This window comes from Mesoplodon densirostris, chromosome 11 (genome assembly GCF_025265405.1).
Source record: "Mesoplodon densirostris isolate mMesDen1 chromosome 11, mMesDen1 primary haplotype, whole genome shotgun sequence".
Taxonomy (NCBI): Eukaryota; Metazoa; Chordata; class Mammalia; order Artiodactyla; family Ziphiidae; genus Mesoplodon; species Mesoplodon densirostris.
In genome coordinates, this window is record NC_082671.1 from 80,289,715 (window position 1) to 80,308,623 (window position 18,909).

General features: G+C 35.8%; 2 protein-coding genes across 6 annotated transcripts in view; one reads left to right on the forward strand and one right to left on the reverse strand.

Annotated features, from left to right (window-relative positions):
* The first annotated feature begins 4,626 nt into the window (after window positions 1–4,626).
* Window positions 4,627–9,552, forward strand: SYCP3 (synaptonemal complex protein 3). The gene is made up of 7 exons (XM_060114234.1): window positions 4,627–4,756; window positions 5,155–5,221; window positions 5,388–5,422; window positions 7,150–7,267; window positions 8,092–8,191; window positions 8,831–8,929; window positions 9,532–9,552. Exons 1-7 carry the CDS (start codon window positions 4,627–4,629, stop codon window positions 9,550–9,552), a joined length of 570 nt encoding a protein of 189 aa, XP_059970217.1.
* A 472-nt stretch (window positions 9,553–10,024) lies between these two features.
* The window catches only part of CHPT1 (choline phosphotransferase 1), a 35,912-nt gene continuing 27,027 nt past the window's right edge, over window positions 10,025–18,909 (reverse strand). The window contains exons 5-9 of one of the 5 annotated variants that reach the window (XR_009533775.1): window positions 18,442–18,573; window positions 16,061–16,219; window positions 15,469–15,594; window positions 12,850–13,049; window positions 10,025–10,198 (exon numbers count right to left, since the gene is read on the reverse strand). Coding sequence is in view for 4 of the 5 variants with exons in the window: in XM_060112146.1 (XP_059968129.1) it covers window positions 10,154–10,198; window positions 12,939–13,049; window positions 15,469–15,594; window positions 16,061–16,219; window positions 18,442–18,573 (573 nt within the window). In the remaining variant the exon portion in view is untranslated. Of the gene's footprint in view, window positions 10,199–12,849; window positions 13,050–15,468; window positions 15,595–16,060; window positions 16,220–16,362; window positions 16,396–17,017; window positions 17,060–18,441; window positions 18,574–18,909 lie in introns of those variants that run through there. The other 4 variants (XM_060112146.1, XM_060112147.1, XM_060112148.1 and 1 more) reach the window with 4 other exon arrangements.

Genomic DNA, 18,909 nt, shown 5'->3' on the forward strand with positions numbered 1-18,909 from the left:
AACCTGCACCTCGGGCCTCGTCCACTTACCTCTCTCTGAGCTTCTACTTCGAGGGCGTGGGGCGTGGGCCGCTTCTTCCGGGAGTTGGCTGTGGAGACGCGCAAGGGCGCCCAGCTTCTCTCTTGAAGATGCGGAAGCAGTGGGGCGGCCGCGCCCCACTCCAGGACGGGCTGGAGCTGCCCCCGGAGGAGTGGGGCGCCAGCGTGGGCGCCACGGAGACCGCCACGGCCCTGGAGAAGAGCCTGGACCGGGCGCTCTTGGATTTGCAGGCCCCGGGTTCTGTGAACGCATGCGCCCAGCTCTGCGAGTTCCCGGAGAGACGCTTCCGGCAGGAGGAGCTCCTCAAGAAGCTCCTTAAGAAGAAGGGCGTGCACCTGACAGACCTGCGCAGTCTGGCCGGGCCCTCAGGCCTAACTGGGCGAGTATCTCTTCGAAAGGCTCTCGTGTCAGCGCAACTAGGAGCCTCCAGAGCCCGGCGGCCTCTGCGAGACCCCCCCTGCCTTCCCCCGCCTCGAGATCTCTGCCCGAGCCCCTTCCTGCAGCCAGGAGGCAACTTTTTAACCACCCTGAAACCTTCACCCAAGCCGTGGCACCACATGGAAATAAAAAAGGTTCTTTTTGCAGAGGAAAAATAAGCTAGGCTGTAAGAAGAAAACATAAGTATCTGAATAGCATGAATGATTTGTAGTCTAATTCTCTAGATTGTCTAAAGAAATGGTTCCTAATTTATGTGTATCACCCGGGTATGCTGAGTACAGTGTATCTGATAAACTATGTTTTCTCTGGCAAGAAGACTAAAAGCACCTATTCAGAAAATGTTGTGTAGAATTTTAAGGGTTTCAGGACTTCTCCGGAGTCATTCTGGGTACTGGATTCAACTCTGTTGTTCCAAAATATATCTTTGGTTTTGTTGAGCAGAGAGCAAAGAGCTGAGTACCTTGGCCATATCATATTGTGTTTCCCCATCAACCCCCAAACTCATGATAAAATTGCTTTTCCTGATTTTCAAGTTGATGTGATGCCATCTGCCTGTATTGAAGAAAGAGCCCTGTGAAATTCATCTTTGTGTCTCCCATTAGGTTGCTACTGAGAACACTGATTATTAATTACATCATACACTGACCTCTTTATGAAGCCTCTCAAGAGAAATTTCTTTCTGGTCTTAATATTAGGAATAACAGTGCTTCGCTTGGGTAACTGGTTTGTTTTTGCTTTATGAACACTGTAAATGATGTAACTAAGTTTCCTTTTCTGACTGCCTGCTGAAAACTTAGAGCCAAATTTGTGGTCCAGCCAGAGTAAACGAGTAGGATTATATAAGCATTTTGCATACGCTTCATTCCTGGTTCTTCTATTACTAATTCCTTGGTGTATTTTATGGAGTCTTTTAAGCCACCTTAAACCCTTTCTGGGGCAATGCTGTGTATAAGCAGATAAATAAACTTTTAAAATGTGGATTTAAAAAGAAATAAGACCCATATCAGAAATCAATTGGATCTTTATATACCAAGTAGAACAAAATTATATAACAATTTGAACAAAATAGAGACAAAATATAAGTTGTTTATAAATAAATCTAATAAAAGTGCAAACTCTACTCAGAGAAAAAAAATTTAACTTTATTGAATTATATTAAAGAAGTTCTAAATAAATGGAAAATATGCTACGTTCAAGAATCGAAAGACTCAGTTCTCTCCAAATTGATGTATAGATTTATTGCCATTCCAATTAAAATCCAGTAGGTTGTTTTGTTTTGTTTTTTTTCCTGGAACTTGGAAAATTGATTCTAAAATTTACTAGAAAAGCAAAAGTTCAAGAATACACAGGATACTCCTGAAGAAAAAATAAGGTGTGACTTGCCCTCTTAGATGCCAAACCTTTAATAAAGCTGGAATGATGAAAACTGACTTTGGCACAGGAATAGGCAAACTGACCAGTGGAACAGGCTAGGGAAGCAGACTCAAGAACATACAGAAACATGACAGATGACGTAGCTGTTAAAGGGAAAGCATGCACTATTCAATAAACTGGTTTCCACAGTGAGGGGCGGGGGGGGGAGAAGTAATTGGACCCTACCTGTCACCAGGCACAAAAATAAATTCTAGATGAACAAAGGCTTAAAAATGAAAAATAAAACCTTAAAACTTTTGTATTTTTATGACTTCAGGATAAAAATAAATTCCTTTAAAAAGATACAGAAAGCAGTCATAAATATTAACACCACCCCCATATATAAAGAGCTACAAGTCAATAAGAAACACATAACCCAATTGAAAAATGAGCAAGAAACCCAAATATATATATATATATTTTTTTTTTCAGTACGCAGGCCTCTCACTGCTGTGGCCTCTCCTGTTGCGGAGCACACGCTCCGGACGCGCAGGCTCAGCGGCCATGGTTCATGGGCTTAGCCGCTGCGCGGCATGTGGGATCTTCCCAGACCAGGGCACGAACCTGCGTCCCCTGCAAAGGCAGGAGGACTCTCAACCACGGCACCACCAGGGAAGCCCCCAAATAGATATTTTAAGGAAAAGGAAATGCAAATGGCCAATAAGCATAACAAGAGCTTAATCTTATGAGTGACTGGAGAAATACAAAAGCAGACCCTAAAGAAATATCATTTTACACCCACTAGAATGGCAAAATTAAGAAATCTGACTATACCAAGTGATAATGAGTGCATTGAACAATGGGAACTCACTGTTGGTGGGAGTATAAATTTGAAACCAATTTGGCTTTTACATCATCTAGCCTATGACTGAGAAACTTCACACCCAGATACTCTGTAAAAACTTCAGCATATATGCAGGAGATTAGAATATTCATAGTATCATTGTTTATACAGGCTGTAATCTGAAAATAACCCACATGTCCACAGACAAGAAAATAAATGAATAAATGGTGGAATAGAGGCACAATAGGATATTTTGCAGCAGTGAAAATGAAAGAACTATGGCTACATGTAATCATCTAGATTCTCTTAGTGACATAATGTTAAGTTTAAAAAGCGAATGACAGAATACTACATAGAATATGGTACAACTTTCTATACCACCCAAACACAAACAGAACTAAGCAGAGTTGTTTCAGGGCACATACATGCGGTAACAAAACTTAGAAAATGGGAGGGTCCAATGATTAACACAAAATTCAAGATAATTAAAAAAAAATCTCTGAGTAGGGAATGGGGGGATGGGAGGGAAAGTACTCCCTGAGGAGATGCAACAGGCTCTGGTAAAACTGTACTTCACAAATTAAGTTGTGTGTTCTTTATATTCTTTTGCAACTTTATTATTAAAATATTGTGAAAAAAATTTTTTTTTTTTTGCGGTACGCGGGCCTCTCACTGTTGTGGCCTCTCCCGTTGCGGAGCACAGGCTCCGGACGCGCAGGCTCAGCGGCCATGGCTCACGGGCCCAGCCGCTCCGCGGCATGTGGGATCTTCCGGGATCGGGGCACGAACCCGTGTCCCCTGCATGGGCAAGCGGACTCGCAACCACTGCGCCACCAGGGAAGCCCAAAATAGCATTACATTTTTTAAATTTAAATTACAAAAAGAAACTGGAAAGCGCCTCACTTCAGGTGTACTAGCCATAGATGCCGCCCGCAAGGTGCTCTGGGTCAGCACTCTTGTTGGTCGTGGTGTCTGAGGGAGCGGAGCCCCGGGGCCGCTGCACGCATGCGCCCTCCTGCCAGCCAATCAGAGACGCTCCCGGACGAGGCGAGGCCGGCTTTTCTTCCCTGAGAATTCTGACTTGCTTCGGAGAAGCGTCGAGGCTGTGAAGAGGTGAAGTCTGAGGCGTTGGGGTAGGGGAGGCGGAAGCGGCGGGGACGCCTGTACTGAGACGTATAACTGTGGTCGTCGGCCATTGGGGTGTTTTTCAGGTGTGAGGAGGGGGAGCGTTTGTCCCGCGCGGGGAATCTGAGCCAGGGGTTATTCTTGACCTGTGAGGTAAATCTTACCCGCTGGCTCTCCCTGAGGCCCCTGACAGGAATTTGAAGGCAGTACAGCGCCCTGCGGGCAGGGCCGTGAGTGGGCGGAAAGGCGCCGGCTGTGCTGCCTCGGGACTGGACGCGACGCCGGGCGGGTGGACAGGTTGACAGCAGGCGAGGAGGGTGGGCCCTCGTCAGCGCGCCCACACCCCGCAGAAACCATTTAGATGAAGCCAGGGCTCCCCTTCACTGGTCTTCGAGGCCTGGGTCGTGGAAATCTTACTGGACGTTATTTTCTGCGGCCCAGGACGCAGAACGTTTTATGTTGTATTTCTGTTGCTGGCAACTTCTTTGGGGCGGGCTCGTGATCGATCCTGTCAGATTTTCACATTGTGACTGAAATCAGCTGGATCTAGATTTGCCCCGACTTAGCCAGAACCTGGCCGGGCTAGGATTCCACGCCCTCCCCGTCCTCAGAGGCGAACCACCGCCGGCGTCAGGGGCGGCGCAGTCATTATCTTCTTCTGTTAACTTTTCGTCCAACAGAATAAATGAAGAGACTCCTAAAGTGGTGTTCAACTAAAATCATCTTTATTTGATAGCTCTTATTTTGAAATTTGCCAGTTTATTTAAATGGTGTCTTTGGATTGAGCAGGTTTGATTTTTTTTTTTTTAATCAGAAAACATCGAAAAATGGTGCCCCCTGGAAGAAAACATACCAGGAAATCTGGGAAGACATCCATGGAGGATCAGGTTATAAGAGCCTGTGGCTTTGAGAAAGCAGATAAACACCTGAGTGGTTCAGAGGAGGATGTCATCCAAGGTACCGTATAGCTAATGTTGTTGGGCAGTGACCATGTCCTGCATTTATTTTCATGTACTTCATGTTTCTTATTCGGACTTAGTGAAGCTTCTGTAGCATCTTTCGCTTGATGTCTGATAAACAGTACATAGATTATTATGACATTAACACAGGAAGACTTGCAAAATTGTTCCCATAAAATGGTCTTGGATCCTGATTTAATTCCATCTAACCTGCAGAGAAAGTAGTGCATTTATATGTCTGCTTTAAAAACTTGTCTTGGCACAAAGCCTCAAAAAACCTCGAAATGAAGATATTACTCCATTAAATTTTACTCCATTTAATTTTCCATTAAATTAAAAATTACCAAAATAGCATACTTAATTTCAACTCTTTTTCTTTTTTTATTGTCAATTCAGGGAAGACTCCAGTACTTGATAAACATGGGAAGAAAAGGACTTCTCCAGGAATCGTTGAAGACGTGGGGTAATATGCTCAAACAATTTTCACCTCTTAGACTTTAAGAAAAGTCTGTTTGGTTGTCCAACGAGTATTGCATGTAAAATACTGGGCATGTGATATTCCTTCCAAAACAAGAATGATATTTTATGGATCCTTAATTAAAAGTTTTTTGATGTATTTTTTTTCAAAGGGGTGAAGTACAGAATATGCTGGAAAGATTTGGAGGTATGTTTTAGGAGATATTTGTATTCAAAATTGTTTTAAACCATATAATTTGTATAATAGTAAATAATAATCAGTGGACTGTAAGACTTATTTAATGCTTTGTTCTCATATGTAAGATTTTGCACAAGTATATGTGGTTCTGCTTCATAGATTTCCTTACTAACCTTTTCCAGTTGTTGATGTGAAAAGAGATGGTGCTAACGGTGGTGAGTTAAGAATGGTCCTGTTACTTTATAGGTGTGTGAGTTTAATGGACTATGAAATTTTAGAGCAAAAATGGATGGGAAAAGTGTCTATCCCTCTTTGGTTGGACTTTCACGGACTAAGTGATACAAACACACACACATATCTGTATATGTGTCAGTTTTTCATTTTCTCAATTTAGTTATTTTCTGTGGCATTCCTGTGTTATTTTCTTTAGGAAGGGCAGTGTAAATTGAAGCCTTTAAAATAACTTTATTTTTACATTATTAAACTATGTAGTTGAGAATTAAAGACCACCTTGCTAGTAAGCAAGAGATCAGATAAAAAGTTCATAAACTTTAAATTGTATGTCAAATATCAGTTACGTTAACTGTGTTAGGGGATAGTATTCTTATAAAAGAGTCAATATTTGGCTCCTCTCTAGTATTATTCATATAATCAAGTCTTTTTTGAAAGCTTTGCCCTATTTGGTAGTAACAAAATGCTTGTTTTATAATCTTATAAATTTATTATTATAGATGGATATTGGAAATACAAAATATTTATGTAATAGTGTAGGTCACCTCATCATGATTACTGAAAAATAACTATTGATGGTAGATCCATATGCACGTGCCTAGCAAAGGACTACCTGAAAAAAAGTTTATGAAACGCAGTACTTATATTATTGGTAAAAATGTCCTATAAAAAAGTATTTAAAAGGGTTCTTTTTTATTATTTTTTTATTATTTTTGGCTGTGATGGGTCCTCGTTGCAGCGCACGGGCTTTCCCTAGCTGTGGCGGTGTGCAGGCTTCTCATTGCGGTGGCCTCTCCCGCCGCGGAGCACGGGCTCCAGGCGCATGGGCTCAGCAGCTGTGGCTCGCGGGCTCCAGAGAGCAGGCTCAGGAGTTGTAACGCACTGGCCCAGGTGCTCCAAGGCATGTGGGATCCCCCCAGATCAGGGCTCGAACCCATGTCCCCCGCACCGGCAGGCGGACTCCCAACCACTGCGCCACCAGGGAAGCCCTAAAAGGGTTCTTAAATGAATTTATTTAGATATTTACTTAAAATAAGACTTTCCTATGCTTGGTTGGTCTTTGTCTCTTTTAGTAAAAATATATTTTAAAGTATCACTGACTATATTTTAAAAAATTATTTTCTTTAACTATTTTTATTCTTTTTAGACTCTTTTAAAATAGTTTTGCCTTTCATATATAATGAGTTCTAAATTTAGCCTTTATTAGTGTTTTCTTATGAAGAAATTAAAGTCTGTCCTTAAGACCCTTTTTTTCAGTTATTAGCTCTTTTTAATCACCTCTAAATTAAATTATCTCTAGTTAGGAAAATCAGAATTGGGATACCAATAACTAAAAGTTTTCTCAGAAAAAAAAAGCAAGGAAATAATCTTGCTTTTTGATATTATGTGTATTTTTAAAGATCTTTTCAAAACTCTTGAACCAGCTTTATCCATGTTTATTTGAATATGTGGGAACAAAGTAACTTAAGTCCACATTAAATTTAATGAGCTTATTTTCAATATAGCTGATATTAACAAGGCTCTTCTTGCCAAGAAAAAAAGACTAGAAATGTATACCAAGGCTTCTCTCAAAACCAGTAACCAGAAAATTGAAAACATTTGGAAAACCCAACAGGAGCAAAGGTAAGGATGTTGGTTTTTTCACTGCCACAACATTTGCATCATTTCTTAGTATTCATTGGTGCAAATTATGAGAAGTACTATCATCTACTTATTGGGATCTCTAGTAAAAAAGTATATTTGGCTTGATTTTCCTCTAAGTCCTTTAGTCCTATAACTTCATTCCTTCACAGACTTGAGATATATTTCCTAGAAATCAATAAAGATGTCCTTTTTCCCCTTTTAAATAATGTTTGAGGGTTTTCTTAACAATAAAGGTAATTTATATTCATTCTAAAAATACACTAGCTGAATAAAAAGTAAATGTCATATAAACCATTAGTCTTATGATAGTTAACTGTTTCACAGTGTTAGAAAAAGATCAACCTTATGTATTATAAATAATTTGTATATTTTAGCTGAATTAACTATTCTTTTGTACAAAATCATTGTACCAAAATGGGGAAAAATGAAGTGAAATATTTCTATTTGGAAATCTTATAATAACTTCAGTGAATCTGTTTATCACATCACAACCTATATTCAGTAGGAGAAAATGAAAAATAAATTGCTTGGAGATAAAATGGACTTTTCTGGAAAATGCATATGTACAATAAAACTCCCTTAGTTTTCAAGAGCTTAAAGCACATGAGAGGGCTTTTCTGTTAGTTGGTTAGGAAAATAAATACTTCTGAATCATCATAAATCATAACTTTACTTCTTGGCTTCACATCTGAAAATTTGATATTATTTTCTCTTTTATTATAGTATAATTAGTCAAATCAGTTTTGTTTTGAAAGTTTTTCCATATTGATGTGAAATATGACAATATTCATTATGTTTTACAGGCAGAAGCTTAACCAAGAATATTCTCAGCAGTTTCTGACTTTGTTCCAGCAGTGGGATATAGATGTGCAGAAAGCTGATGAACAAGAAGAAAAACTAGCTGTTAGTATTATGCTTAGCTTTATAGCTTTATAATTAATCTACTATTACCAAGTGTCAAGTAGGAAGGGAGAGGCCGGCCTTGCAGTACACCCATGGACCTTAGCCAGGTTCCATTGCCCATTGCTGGCTATGAGTTTGGTTCTGCTGAATGCAGAAGTACAGGCACATACCATACTCATAAAAGCTGTTGGTCTTTGCTTCGTAACATTGTTAATATCAAGTTTGCTATTATTAATACTATGCAGAGGTTATAGTTTTTGGTAATGACAAAATCTAGGGTATGCTTATGTAAGTGGATGGCTAAAGTAGGGTGAAGAACAAAAATCATTGGTGGAAAACAGGCCAAGAAACTGAAAGACCAGCAATATTGTAAGGATCATCTGGGTTGACATTGAAAGCACCAAGAATTAAGACATGTTTTGAGTACTGTTGAGATTTCCTACTCAATGACTGGTAGGGTTATTATATTATTGTTGTATATCAGCGGTGAACACAAATTATCTAAACTCAGTCATAGTAAATGTTAAAATATTAAAAATACTGATTTAAAAACTATTCCTTTTAAGTGTAATGTAGAATTAATTTTTGCTAAATTTTACCCAAATTGTTATTACATAATTTTTTCTTTTACATTTGTAGAATATGTTTCGACAGCAACAGAAAGTTTTTCAACAGTCTAGAATTGTTCAGAACCAGAGACTGAAAACAATTAAACAATTATATGAGCAGTTCATAAAGGTTTGTTGTATTTGGTACCATAATACATTCTTATAAAATATAATTCATGTTTGGAAGTAGAAGATAATTTTTTTCTCAGTTTAAGGGAAAAACATTTCGCTTATACATTTTAAATTCTTAACAGTTTTCCATTTTGAATGCATTGTTTTCGATTTAAGTGCTAAATGCTATCAATAAGTGTTACCACTTGGTGTAGGAACTTTAGTACTATGTCTGACTCCTCCATCTCTCTTATTCTTCACATCCACTGCTACTGCCCTAGTTCAGAACCTCATCATTCTTTGCTTATACTATGAAAACTCTTAACTGATTTCTGTTTTCCAACCCATCCTTCGTGGGTCTGCCATATTATCTTTCTGTAGCATTACCTTTTCCCTCCGGAAAAACTGTCAGTAGCTTCTCATTCTAAGTTCTTAGGTATTCAAGATTCACCCCCCAATAATATGATTCTTTTTTTAATGCTCCAATTACTACATTCATCCATTACTTCCACCCCTCCACGAAACGGCTTTCTCTGAACTCACTCACTTTGCACTTTCATGCTTTTGTTTATGCTCTTGCCCTAGAATACTTTTAACCCTTTTTCCTAACCTTCCTTTCAGTCTTATTCTTTTGCCAACTAAATTGGAATTAAGTCCCCATTTTCTACTACATAGCTACAGGAAGTTGTGCTTCTATTCCTTTTATAAAATGTTGTGTTATTTTTGTTTGTTTCTTTCAGTGAGAAGGTACACTACTACTGTTACCTCCTTTAATAACATTTGATTTATGTCTGACATTTTCTATTCCTTTAGTGGATATTTTGGTTTTCATGTATTAGAATATTTTTATTTGAGATAAATAACGTGCATTGTTGAATATTAAAAAGTTCCTGCTTTTGAAAATTAATTGTATAAGTTTTGAACCTGAGATGAAAAGTGGTGGTTTGTAACTGAACTAGCCTTTTGTGTTTTAGAGCATGGAGGACTTGGAGAAGAATCACGATTATCTACTTACTGGTGCACAAAATGAACTTAGAAAAGAAATGGCTATGTTGCAAAAAAAAATTATGATGGAAACAGTAAGTTATTATATTTAAAATTGAAAAAATAAGGATTATTGTAAGCATTGAGATATTTTATTTGCTGAAATATGTATAACACTTATCTAAAAATTAAACAAATGTTTAATATCTCCTTTCATTTGACAGCAGCAGCAAGAGATGGCAAATGTTCGAAAGTCTCTTCAATCCATGTTATTCTCATGACTCTTTGAAGGAAGAACTTGAACCTAAGTAATATGATACAATTATAACATTAGCTAAGAGGCATGTAAGTTTTTAGAGTGGTTGAAAATTCTGGTTTAAAATATTATATCATATTAATCATTAGCTTAAGTGCAAGACCCTTCTTCTTCACCTCCAAATAAAATAATGAAGTTACGCGAGTAGCAGCAATTCCTAAATTATATGTACCACTGTGCTTTCAGCTCTTTAATACTAATAGTGATTTTTTCTCTCTAACATTTGTCAATTAACTCTTAGCAATAAATACAATTTAATTTCAAGTTTTGGCTTCAGTGTATTTGTATCACTTCCAAAAGGTAGAAAGCACAGGTATAGATGGTTAATTAATTTTGTTCTTTAAGGAAAAAAAACACAAAATCTGTTTTATGCATACACCCTTTCATGCATATTCATTAAGTTACACTATCAATTCTAATGAAAATAAGATTTCAAAAGAAAATACATTCTATGACTTACAAAATTTATTAAATGCAACTTAAGTTTCCGTTCTGGAATAAGTTAAACTGCTAAAAACCATTAACACAACCGAACAAGATATATAAATAATCCATTTTAAGATATGGATTTGTGAATGTCATTTCCACAACGACATCAAAATGCCATTTAATTTGCTCAGTCCACAATTAAATGACACATGCCCTTAGTAATGATTAAGAGCATATCATTAACATACCTAATTACTTATGGTTTAAGTACTTCACATATGTCTTTAACTATAAATTACACAGAATGTCTTATTTTTCAGTTTTAATATTCAGTAAATATATGGATGTTTTTACATTCATTTCCAAATTTGAACAGTTAATTCCTATATCCTGTATTTTAAAATGTGCATTTAACATAGAAAAACATATGAAACTCTTGATTTAATAAATATTAAGTTGCTTCAGCATTTGTTTGAAATATTTGAGCTAAACTTACTATTTTTTGCTGAAACTACTTTCATTGAATCCTTCAAAAACAAAAAATATGCCCAACAGACGGAGAAAGGAGCGACTTTGTCCTGTTTTTCCACATTTTAAATTCTAATTTTTGCCGCATAACCCACACTTATCTTAGTTTTAGGTTTTCCAAGTTTTTAAAAATGAATCCATACTGAATCCCTTTTTCTAACTGTGCTAACTTATATAGGAAGAACTTAGTCCTCCACCGTTAACAAATATCTGACATTAAGGGGACAGTTTACTTCCTAAATTTTTGCATTTTATAAAGCCTTTTAAGCCAAAGTACATGCTGGAATGTAAATTTTAAGTATAAAATTTAATATAAATTTTAAGTACTATTCAAATTAAGAAGGTCCTTATTGAATTTACCAGTTGTTTCAGAGGCAAAATAAGTACTCCAGAGTATTTTCTGTGTACTTAATTCACATAAGTATATATTTTTTCCTTTTTTAAAAAAATATTTATTTATTTATTTGTCTGCACCAGGTCTCAGTTATGGCATGTGGGATCTAGTTCCCTGACCAGGGATCGAACCCAGGCCCCCCACATTGGGAGCATGTAGTTGTAACCACTAGACCACCAGGGAAGTCCCTATTTTTTCCTTTTAAGGAATATCAACTTACATTCTTTTTCAATATGCCTTTTTCTTGCATATTAAGATATAGTACATGTTCATTACTCCTTTTTAAAAACAAATTATTTCACCATATGGCTTATGGTCTACAGAACTGTTGGATAAAATTACAAACAGGTAAGATGGGAGTCCGAGGATTTGGATCACCAAAGACCCATGTGATAGTTCTATTATTCAAAATGAGCAAGGTAAACACTTTTAAGTGAGAGTGGAAAGATGAGAATCAGTACATAATGTAGTTAGTGGTTGAATAACAGATACTTATTTTATCCCCATTTTACCTCAAATGAGTAAAAGTGTACTTGAAGTAGCTTTAGCTGATATTCTAAAGGGAAGATATTTTTGCTGTGTTTTCATAAATTACTGATTTTCTTACATGTCAGTTGTGCTTTAGCTACTGTTTTGTTTTTCACAAAGGGAAATGTTTAATGTCTACTTTTTTTGTGACAATGAAGTTTAAACTCAGAATATCAAGGAACAAGTTGCCCTCACTGTAAAGATTCATTTGTTTTTCTGAACTGGTAAGATAAATTCCTCTTACTAACTACAAATTACAGAAGTTGGTACACTAAAGCAAGTATTTCATTTTATACAATAATAATTAACATACCTTTTTTGAAAATGGCTAATAAAAAATACCTATAACATCATTTGACTCAATAATTACACTATTACAATTCATGCAATTATGCAATATTATGAACGCACTTGTCAATTTTTAGCGAAGTAGGCATCACCCTCAAGATGGCTAAAATCCTTTAAGTCCTGAATTTTTATGTAATCCTTTGGCAGAGAAAACCCTAATTGTCTGATAAGGATTTCTGAGACAAAGAGACGGCTCTTTAGAACTATAGTGGTTCACTTTCTTATACACAGAAAATTGAAATTACTTTCTTTGGTTTTGTTTCTAATTAATTTACAGATTGTATTACTCTGATAATACCTTGATAAAAAATGTTGCTACACAACGAGGGCTTTGCCCCTGAAACAGACATAATGGAATCTACAGGACTTAATGTTTATATTAAAATATAACCTTATTTGATAGTATACTAGCCTCCTGAAAAAGGGGATTCCCTTCACTCATAGGTTCCCCTAACTGCTTCTCCTCTTTTCCTTGGGCTATTAGTCAATATGCTTGTGAACCTGTTCAGGTGCTTGATGACATGAAGTCTTGAAGATACTTAGATGAAGGTGTCTTGAAATTTGCAGGCACAAAGCACTAAAGTACCTCATCATATCAAATGAAGAAATGACCTTTAGAAGCAAAAAAGAAAATATAAAATGGATTATGGTCTATCTTTTCTAAAGCAGCAGCTATTTTTCTGTCCCCTCACCCCCTAAACTCAAACCTTAACCAAAAATTCTTCACCGAAAATGTTACATTTTATAGTTCATATTTGGACCTCACTGTAGTCCTCTGGAATATGCAAGGTATTTCACAGTTACAGAAACTGAGGCTCAGAGTGGTAAAAGGTATAAACTAAATTACGAAAGCTAGAAAACAACAGAACTCAAGCCTTCTGACTCCATATCCTTTCAATTTTCTACTGTGCAACAAAGCCTCAAATTTTCTACTAGAAGGGGCTATCAGTCGTTATAATGAAATCACTCCATCATATACTTTTCTTATTCCTTTGAGAGTAGCTGTAAGAAAGTAAAGGCCTGGAAGAGACATCATAGTTGAGGGAAGGCACATACAAAATTGTGTTCTTTACAAAATTAAGCAGGGAGGCACACTAAGAACTTTCCCAGAGGCTGGGGGCAAATGCTTCCTTTGAGATAAAGGAGCCTCACAGCTCTGCCAGTAGAGAGGGAATTCTCACCAATGAGGGGAAAAACCTCCTTATCATTTACTTGAAAAACTCCGTCTGACTCTTTTCTCTCTGAAGCAAGAACCTTTTCCCTAAGGATGCCAAAAGGCACAATACGCTTACTTTGGTACACATAGTGGTTTTTTGTTTGTTTTTAATTGTGGTCCACAAAGTGTTTTAAAGAAAAATTGAATAAGACTTTCTCACCATAATCTCTGATGTAAAACCAGGCCAACTCACTCATTACAAATTAGGTGCTCAAATTTTTAACACCTGATATTTTAATTCTGTTAATTCCATTTGGTAGTACTTACATTCACTAAAAGAAACCCTACATTGAATTTTCAGATATTTTGAAAAATCACCACCTATTTCTTACATTTAGATTGTTTTGGAGCCCTAATAATATTTATAGTGGACAGCAAATTAAAGGAAATTATTCTGATTTTCAAACATTTTTTAGAATATTGCCTGAGAAACTTTCAAGGACTAAGATTTACATCTCACCACTATTTGAAGAATGGAAGACTTCTGAACGGATATTAAGTTATTAACTTACTCTAAAAAAAAGTATAATACTATAGAACCTAGTATAAAGGATGATCAGATGTACCCCAGGGGTCCATGCACAGAATAGACAGGCTTTGTTTTAATACCTCTATCTAACAAATAGTGTGAGATCGTTTAAATTATCAAAAGGTTCAGTGTTTCTTTTAGCTCACTTTAATATTAGTTTTTGTATATCACTAACAATTTGGTGAAGTCCAGTGAGGTCTGGAGGTAGCAAAATTGTCCAGAACTACCACTAATTGAAGACCAACCATAAAGATAATGTCTTAGTAAAATAAAAAATTTAGTAATGCCTCCTTTATCCACTTGTGTGATTAAAATGTTACCAACAATGATTTTCTTTTCCTCAGATGGCTAAAACTTCTCTCTTATGCACCATAATTCTATTTTATAATCATTTTGAATAGAAATTAATATATGTATTATCCAAATCACTTTTTAAGCAGGATGCAATTAATGAGAATTTAATTTGCTTGATAAGAGTCATGATTAATATAAATTTTGCACTATCCTCAAGGGCCATACAGATACGTGGCGTTGCTTACTTCTAGCATAAAATGGTCCCAGAACCCTGTACTGGGTAGTACTGTCTGTTCTGTTTTGTTTTGTTTCCTCAGTATTAGCTGACAGTTCTTGATACAATAGTGCCCACCTCTGCTAACACCAACTACATTTAATTTACCTGTTATCTGCTATAAGCTCATAATAATTCTAACAAGCTGGATTAAATAAGTCAGACACTAATACATGTTTGTAGTCCTTTGCCAGAGAGTGAAGTGATTTTTGACATCTTAGTACTGTTTTTTTGGTACTATTTTTTTAAGGTACACAGTTGTGTTTTTAAGGATTTAGGTTGTTGGAACCCTGATCTCCAGATATGTGGGACGTTTTCAAACACGATATAAAGCAAGCTTTAAAGAAGTAATTTTAAATGTTCAGAAACAGTTACTGTATAGATTAGAAAGTAAGGCTACCTGATATCTCACTGAAATGACTCTTTTTTTTTTTTTTTTTTTTCTTTTTTTGTGGTATGCGGGCCTCTCACTGCTGTGGCCTCTCCCGTTGCGGAGCACAGGCTCCGGATGCGCAGGCCCAGAGGCCATGGCTCACGGGCCCAGCCACTCCGCGGCACATGGGATCCTCCCAGATCGGGGCACGAACCCGTATCCCCTGCATCGGCAGGCGGACTCTCAACCACTGCGCCACCAGGGAGGCCCTGAAATGACTCTTAAGCATAGTATTATCTGATATTTGTTAAAAATAAATAAAAATCTTACCAAAAAGGCACTTACCATTGCTATCCATAGAACAACATATTCGTCTACAAAATTATTAAAGTACTGGTCTAAAAATAAAAGACCTGGGCCAAGAAAGACAGTGTCTTGAAGATACAGTTCACTTTTGGTCATTTGAGCTATCTATAAAAAAGTAAACAAAATAATTTCACCATTGAATTTTAAATGTTTTAGCTTTTTGTTTCAGGATAGAATTAACTAGAACTTTAATTTACTATTAAGACAAATAAGGATAAAGAGACCATTTATTTAATCTCACATTTGATATGGGAATACTGAATCTAAAATTTCTCAAATTCATGACTGGGTAGCTTATTAAAGTTTCTAAAATTTAAATTCCTTGATATCAGAAGGTTATAATTGATAATCATTGCTAAACAAATAATTAAAAGAACTTACTATACACTAAGGAGTCTGTCTCTGAATCTAACATTCATTTACAGTATTACTTGGAGCACAAAGAGCTAACTATTTATTGTGATGATAACACCATAAAAAACCTACCATTGTATGAAATAGTTTCCAGCTTTGTGTTTGAGGAACAAGTACATATTTATACCATGAATCATAAATTAAAAGAATTTCTTACCACCAATTTCTGTGAGATTTTAGCAAAGACACATCCAAACATTAGGGTATAAAGACAAGGATGCTTTTCAAACAAATTAGTTGCTGACTTTTTATAGATCATTATTGCCAGTATAATAATTATTCCTATGTGGAGTCCAGGTGACAAGACACTGGTACCCTAATGGATAAAGCAGAAAATCAGCACCAAATTTTAAAAATGCATTTATTACAATGCAAGCATTTTCTAAGCATCTATTTTGTGTTAGGAACTAGAGACCTAGAGAAGAGTATGATAATGTATGGCCTAAAGGAGTATACAGACCTTAGCCATGCTTTTCAAACTTCCACAGAAACCTACGGTTACACAGAGGTAATACAGTGCTTAGATGTTTGGTTCCAATTTTATATGAACACACATTTTAAACTAATAACCACTAAAAAAATAATGTGATTTATTCCATACCAAATTTTACCATGCTGAAGGCCATCAACACTCCAATTGCCAGGTTAACATATTTTTGTGCAGATATTGAAATAAAGCTTAACCTGCCACTTTTACACAATATCTTAATCACTGATTAGGAGGAGTTTAATTCTGCCCTGGTCTCTCTCTATACCAATAGCCCACCCCTGCCCCTGACTTTTGCATTTAGACTACAAATGCCCTCTTATGTAACATTGTACAACCCAACCCATTACATTTTTATCTGTGCGAATCAGGATGCTCTCAGCACTGCTTATCCTAAACAAAATATTGAAATAAATTTGATTTTAAGGCTTACTAAATATATAGCCACCAATTTAAATGTATCCATTAAAGCAGGCTTATTCTTGTTTATTAAGTTTATATGTTATAAATTAGAACTTACTATAAAATTACACAAATATTATAAATATTAAAAAATCATATCTTAATAAAACACTATACTATATAGTAATGTTATAAATATTTAGATTATTAAAATAGTGCTTTTACCTGTACTTTGGTCCTGTAAATTTTATTCAAGGAAATCTGCTGCTAAAAAAGTTGGAAAACCACCAGTTTAAGAGTTTGAAATCAACTACTCCTTAGACATAGTGTTTGATTTCTTGTCTTCCTTCAAACATTTAATAAATTATGTCTTAGTAAAATATTCTAAAGTGGACACTGATCAACAGTAAATCTCATCGTCTTTAGTGGAACTCATGTTCCTGCAAGTATTCTATTTTATCATCCATGGTCAAGCAAAAAGTATTCTTAAGCATTTTATGCAGAACACTTTAACATTTCTAAAACAATTCTGAGGTTAACTGACAAAACACCTCAAAACACAACAAATTAAAATTTCCAAATATATCAGAACTTATGTATCTAAGTGAGTTTTATACTTTGCCTTTGAATTATGTATATAAAATATATTCATAAAGATTGATAATTTATGAATTATGTGGATTCCTTTGAAATAGCCTTAAGAGCCGATTTATAAGTCATTTAAGAGAATGAGTCTTTTTTTAAACTAAAAATGCTATATTTCATGTTTTTACTCCTCTTATTTATTAGACCTGGCTTCAAATGACTTTGATTTTTCTCAAAATCAAACCCACCCTTAAAAGATAGAAATTTTGAACTACAGCACTGAAGAAATTAAAGAGAATGAACTATAGCTTAAAGGCATTCCAAGAATGTTTTGACAGAAGATGGCATCACTGGAATAAGTACTTATCTTCTTGTGATCAACTACCTTGAAGATGACAATATGTTTTTTTAAACACATGGATATTATGTTATATTTGTTAAAAACCAGGCAGAATTCCTTTCTGCCTCTTTCCTGTGTAAAAGTATTGAAGTTTTAAAAATCAAATATGAATAAATACAAAAGAATTATAGATGAGCAAAGTGTAAAGAACACAAATACAAGGTGTACCGACTCCAGAACTGAGGTTAAAATTTTTACCTTTTAAAATATTAGGATAGTTTTAAAAATACATTTCAGTGAAATTTCAATAAAATTTACTTCATGACTAATAAATTGCCCCATATGTGAAACCATGACCTTTGGCAGCTTTCCTGACATTCCATCAGGAACTCATTCCCTACTCCTCCTCCTCTCCTATATCAGGGCCAGGCACAACGAGCAAGAAGATAAATGGCAACTCTTAATTATGTACAGTAATGAAACAGCAGATGATTAAATCAAATGTCACAAAAGTCTACTCTGAGAAAGGCTGTAGAAAGAGGAAAAATTCTTTAACATCAGTCTAAACTGTTTTAAAAATGCTTTTGTATTATGTGCCTAAAAAGAATTCTTTTAAGATATTTAGTTTCCTTCCCTATTCTTGAACTTTAGTATCTCTGTAGCTGGGTGAAAAGAAAATTTATCATAAAATTAATACTGAATGATGATGAAATTAGCGTCTTACTGCTATAGTGGATCCATTCTTGCCAACACCACCATGGAGGATAACATGGAAATAATTTGAACAGGAAAATATTGCTCCACCTACTACTCCGAGAACTGGTAAGATCTTCAATTTTATTTCTAGGACGGGTATCTTTAGGGGTAGAGGAAAGAAACACATCATTAAGAAAATAGAATTTCTTTTCCTATTAAAAAGTAAAGAAACATTATGATACAGCCCTGTACAATAAGCTATTCTTTTTCTTATAATCAAACCTTAACTTCTGGAATGTAACCTGAAGTGGTAACTTTTCTTTTAATGGTTTTATCTCTTAAAGTGAAAAATCCAGCTAAGTCTATTTAAATAAGTGGGATGAAGTATTTCATCTCACAAGCCTTCATCTGACTTAAAGAAACATGACAAAGGATAGTTCACTTGAATTTAGTACGTCTAAAAGGCAGCATCACAGGACAGTCAGACACCATGGTC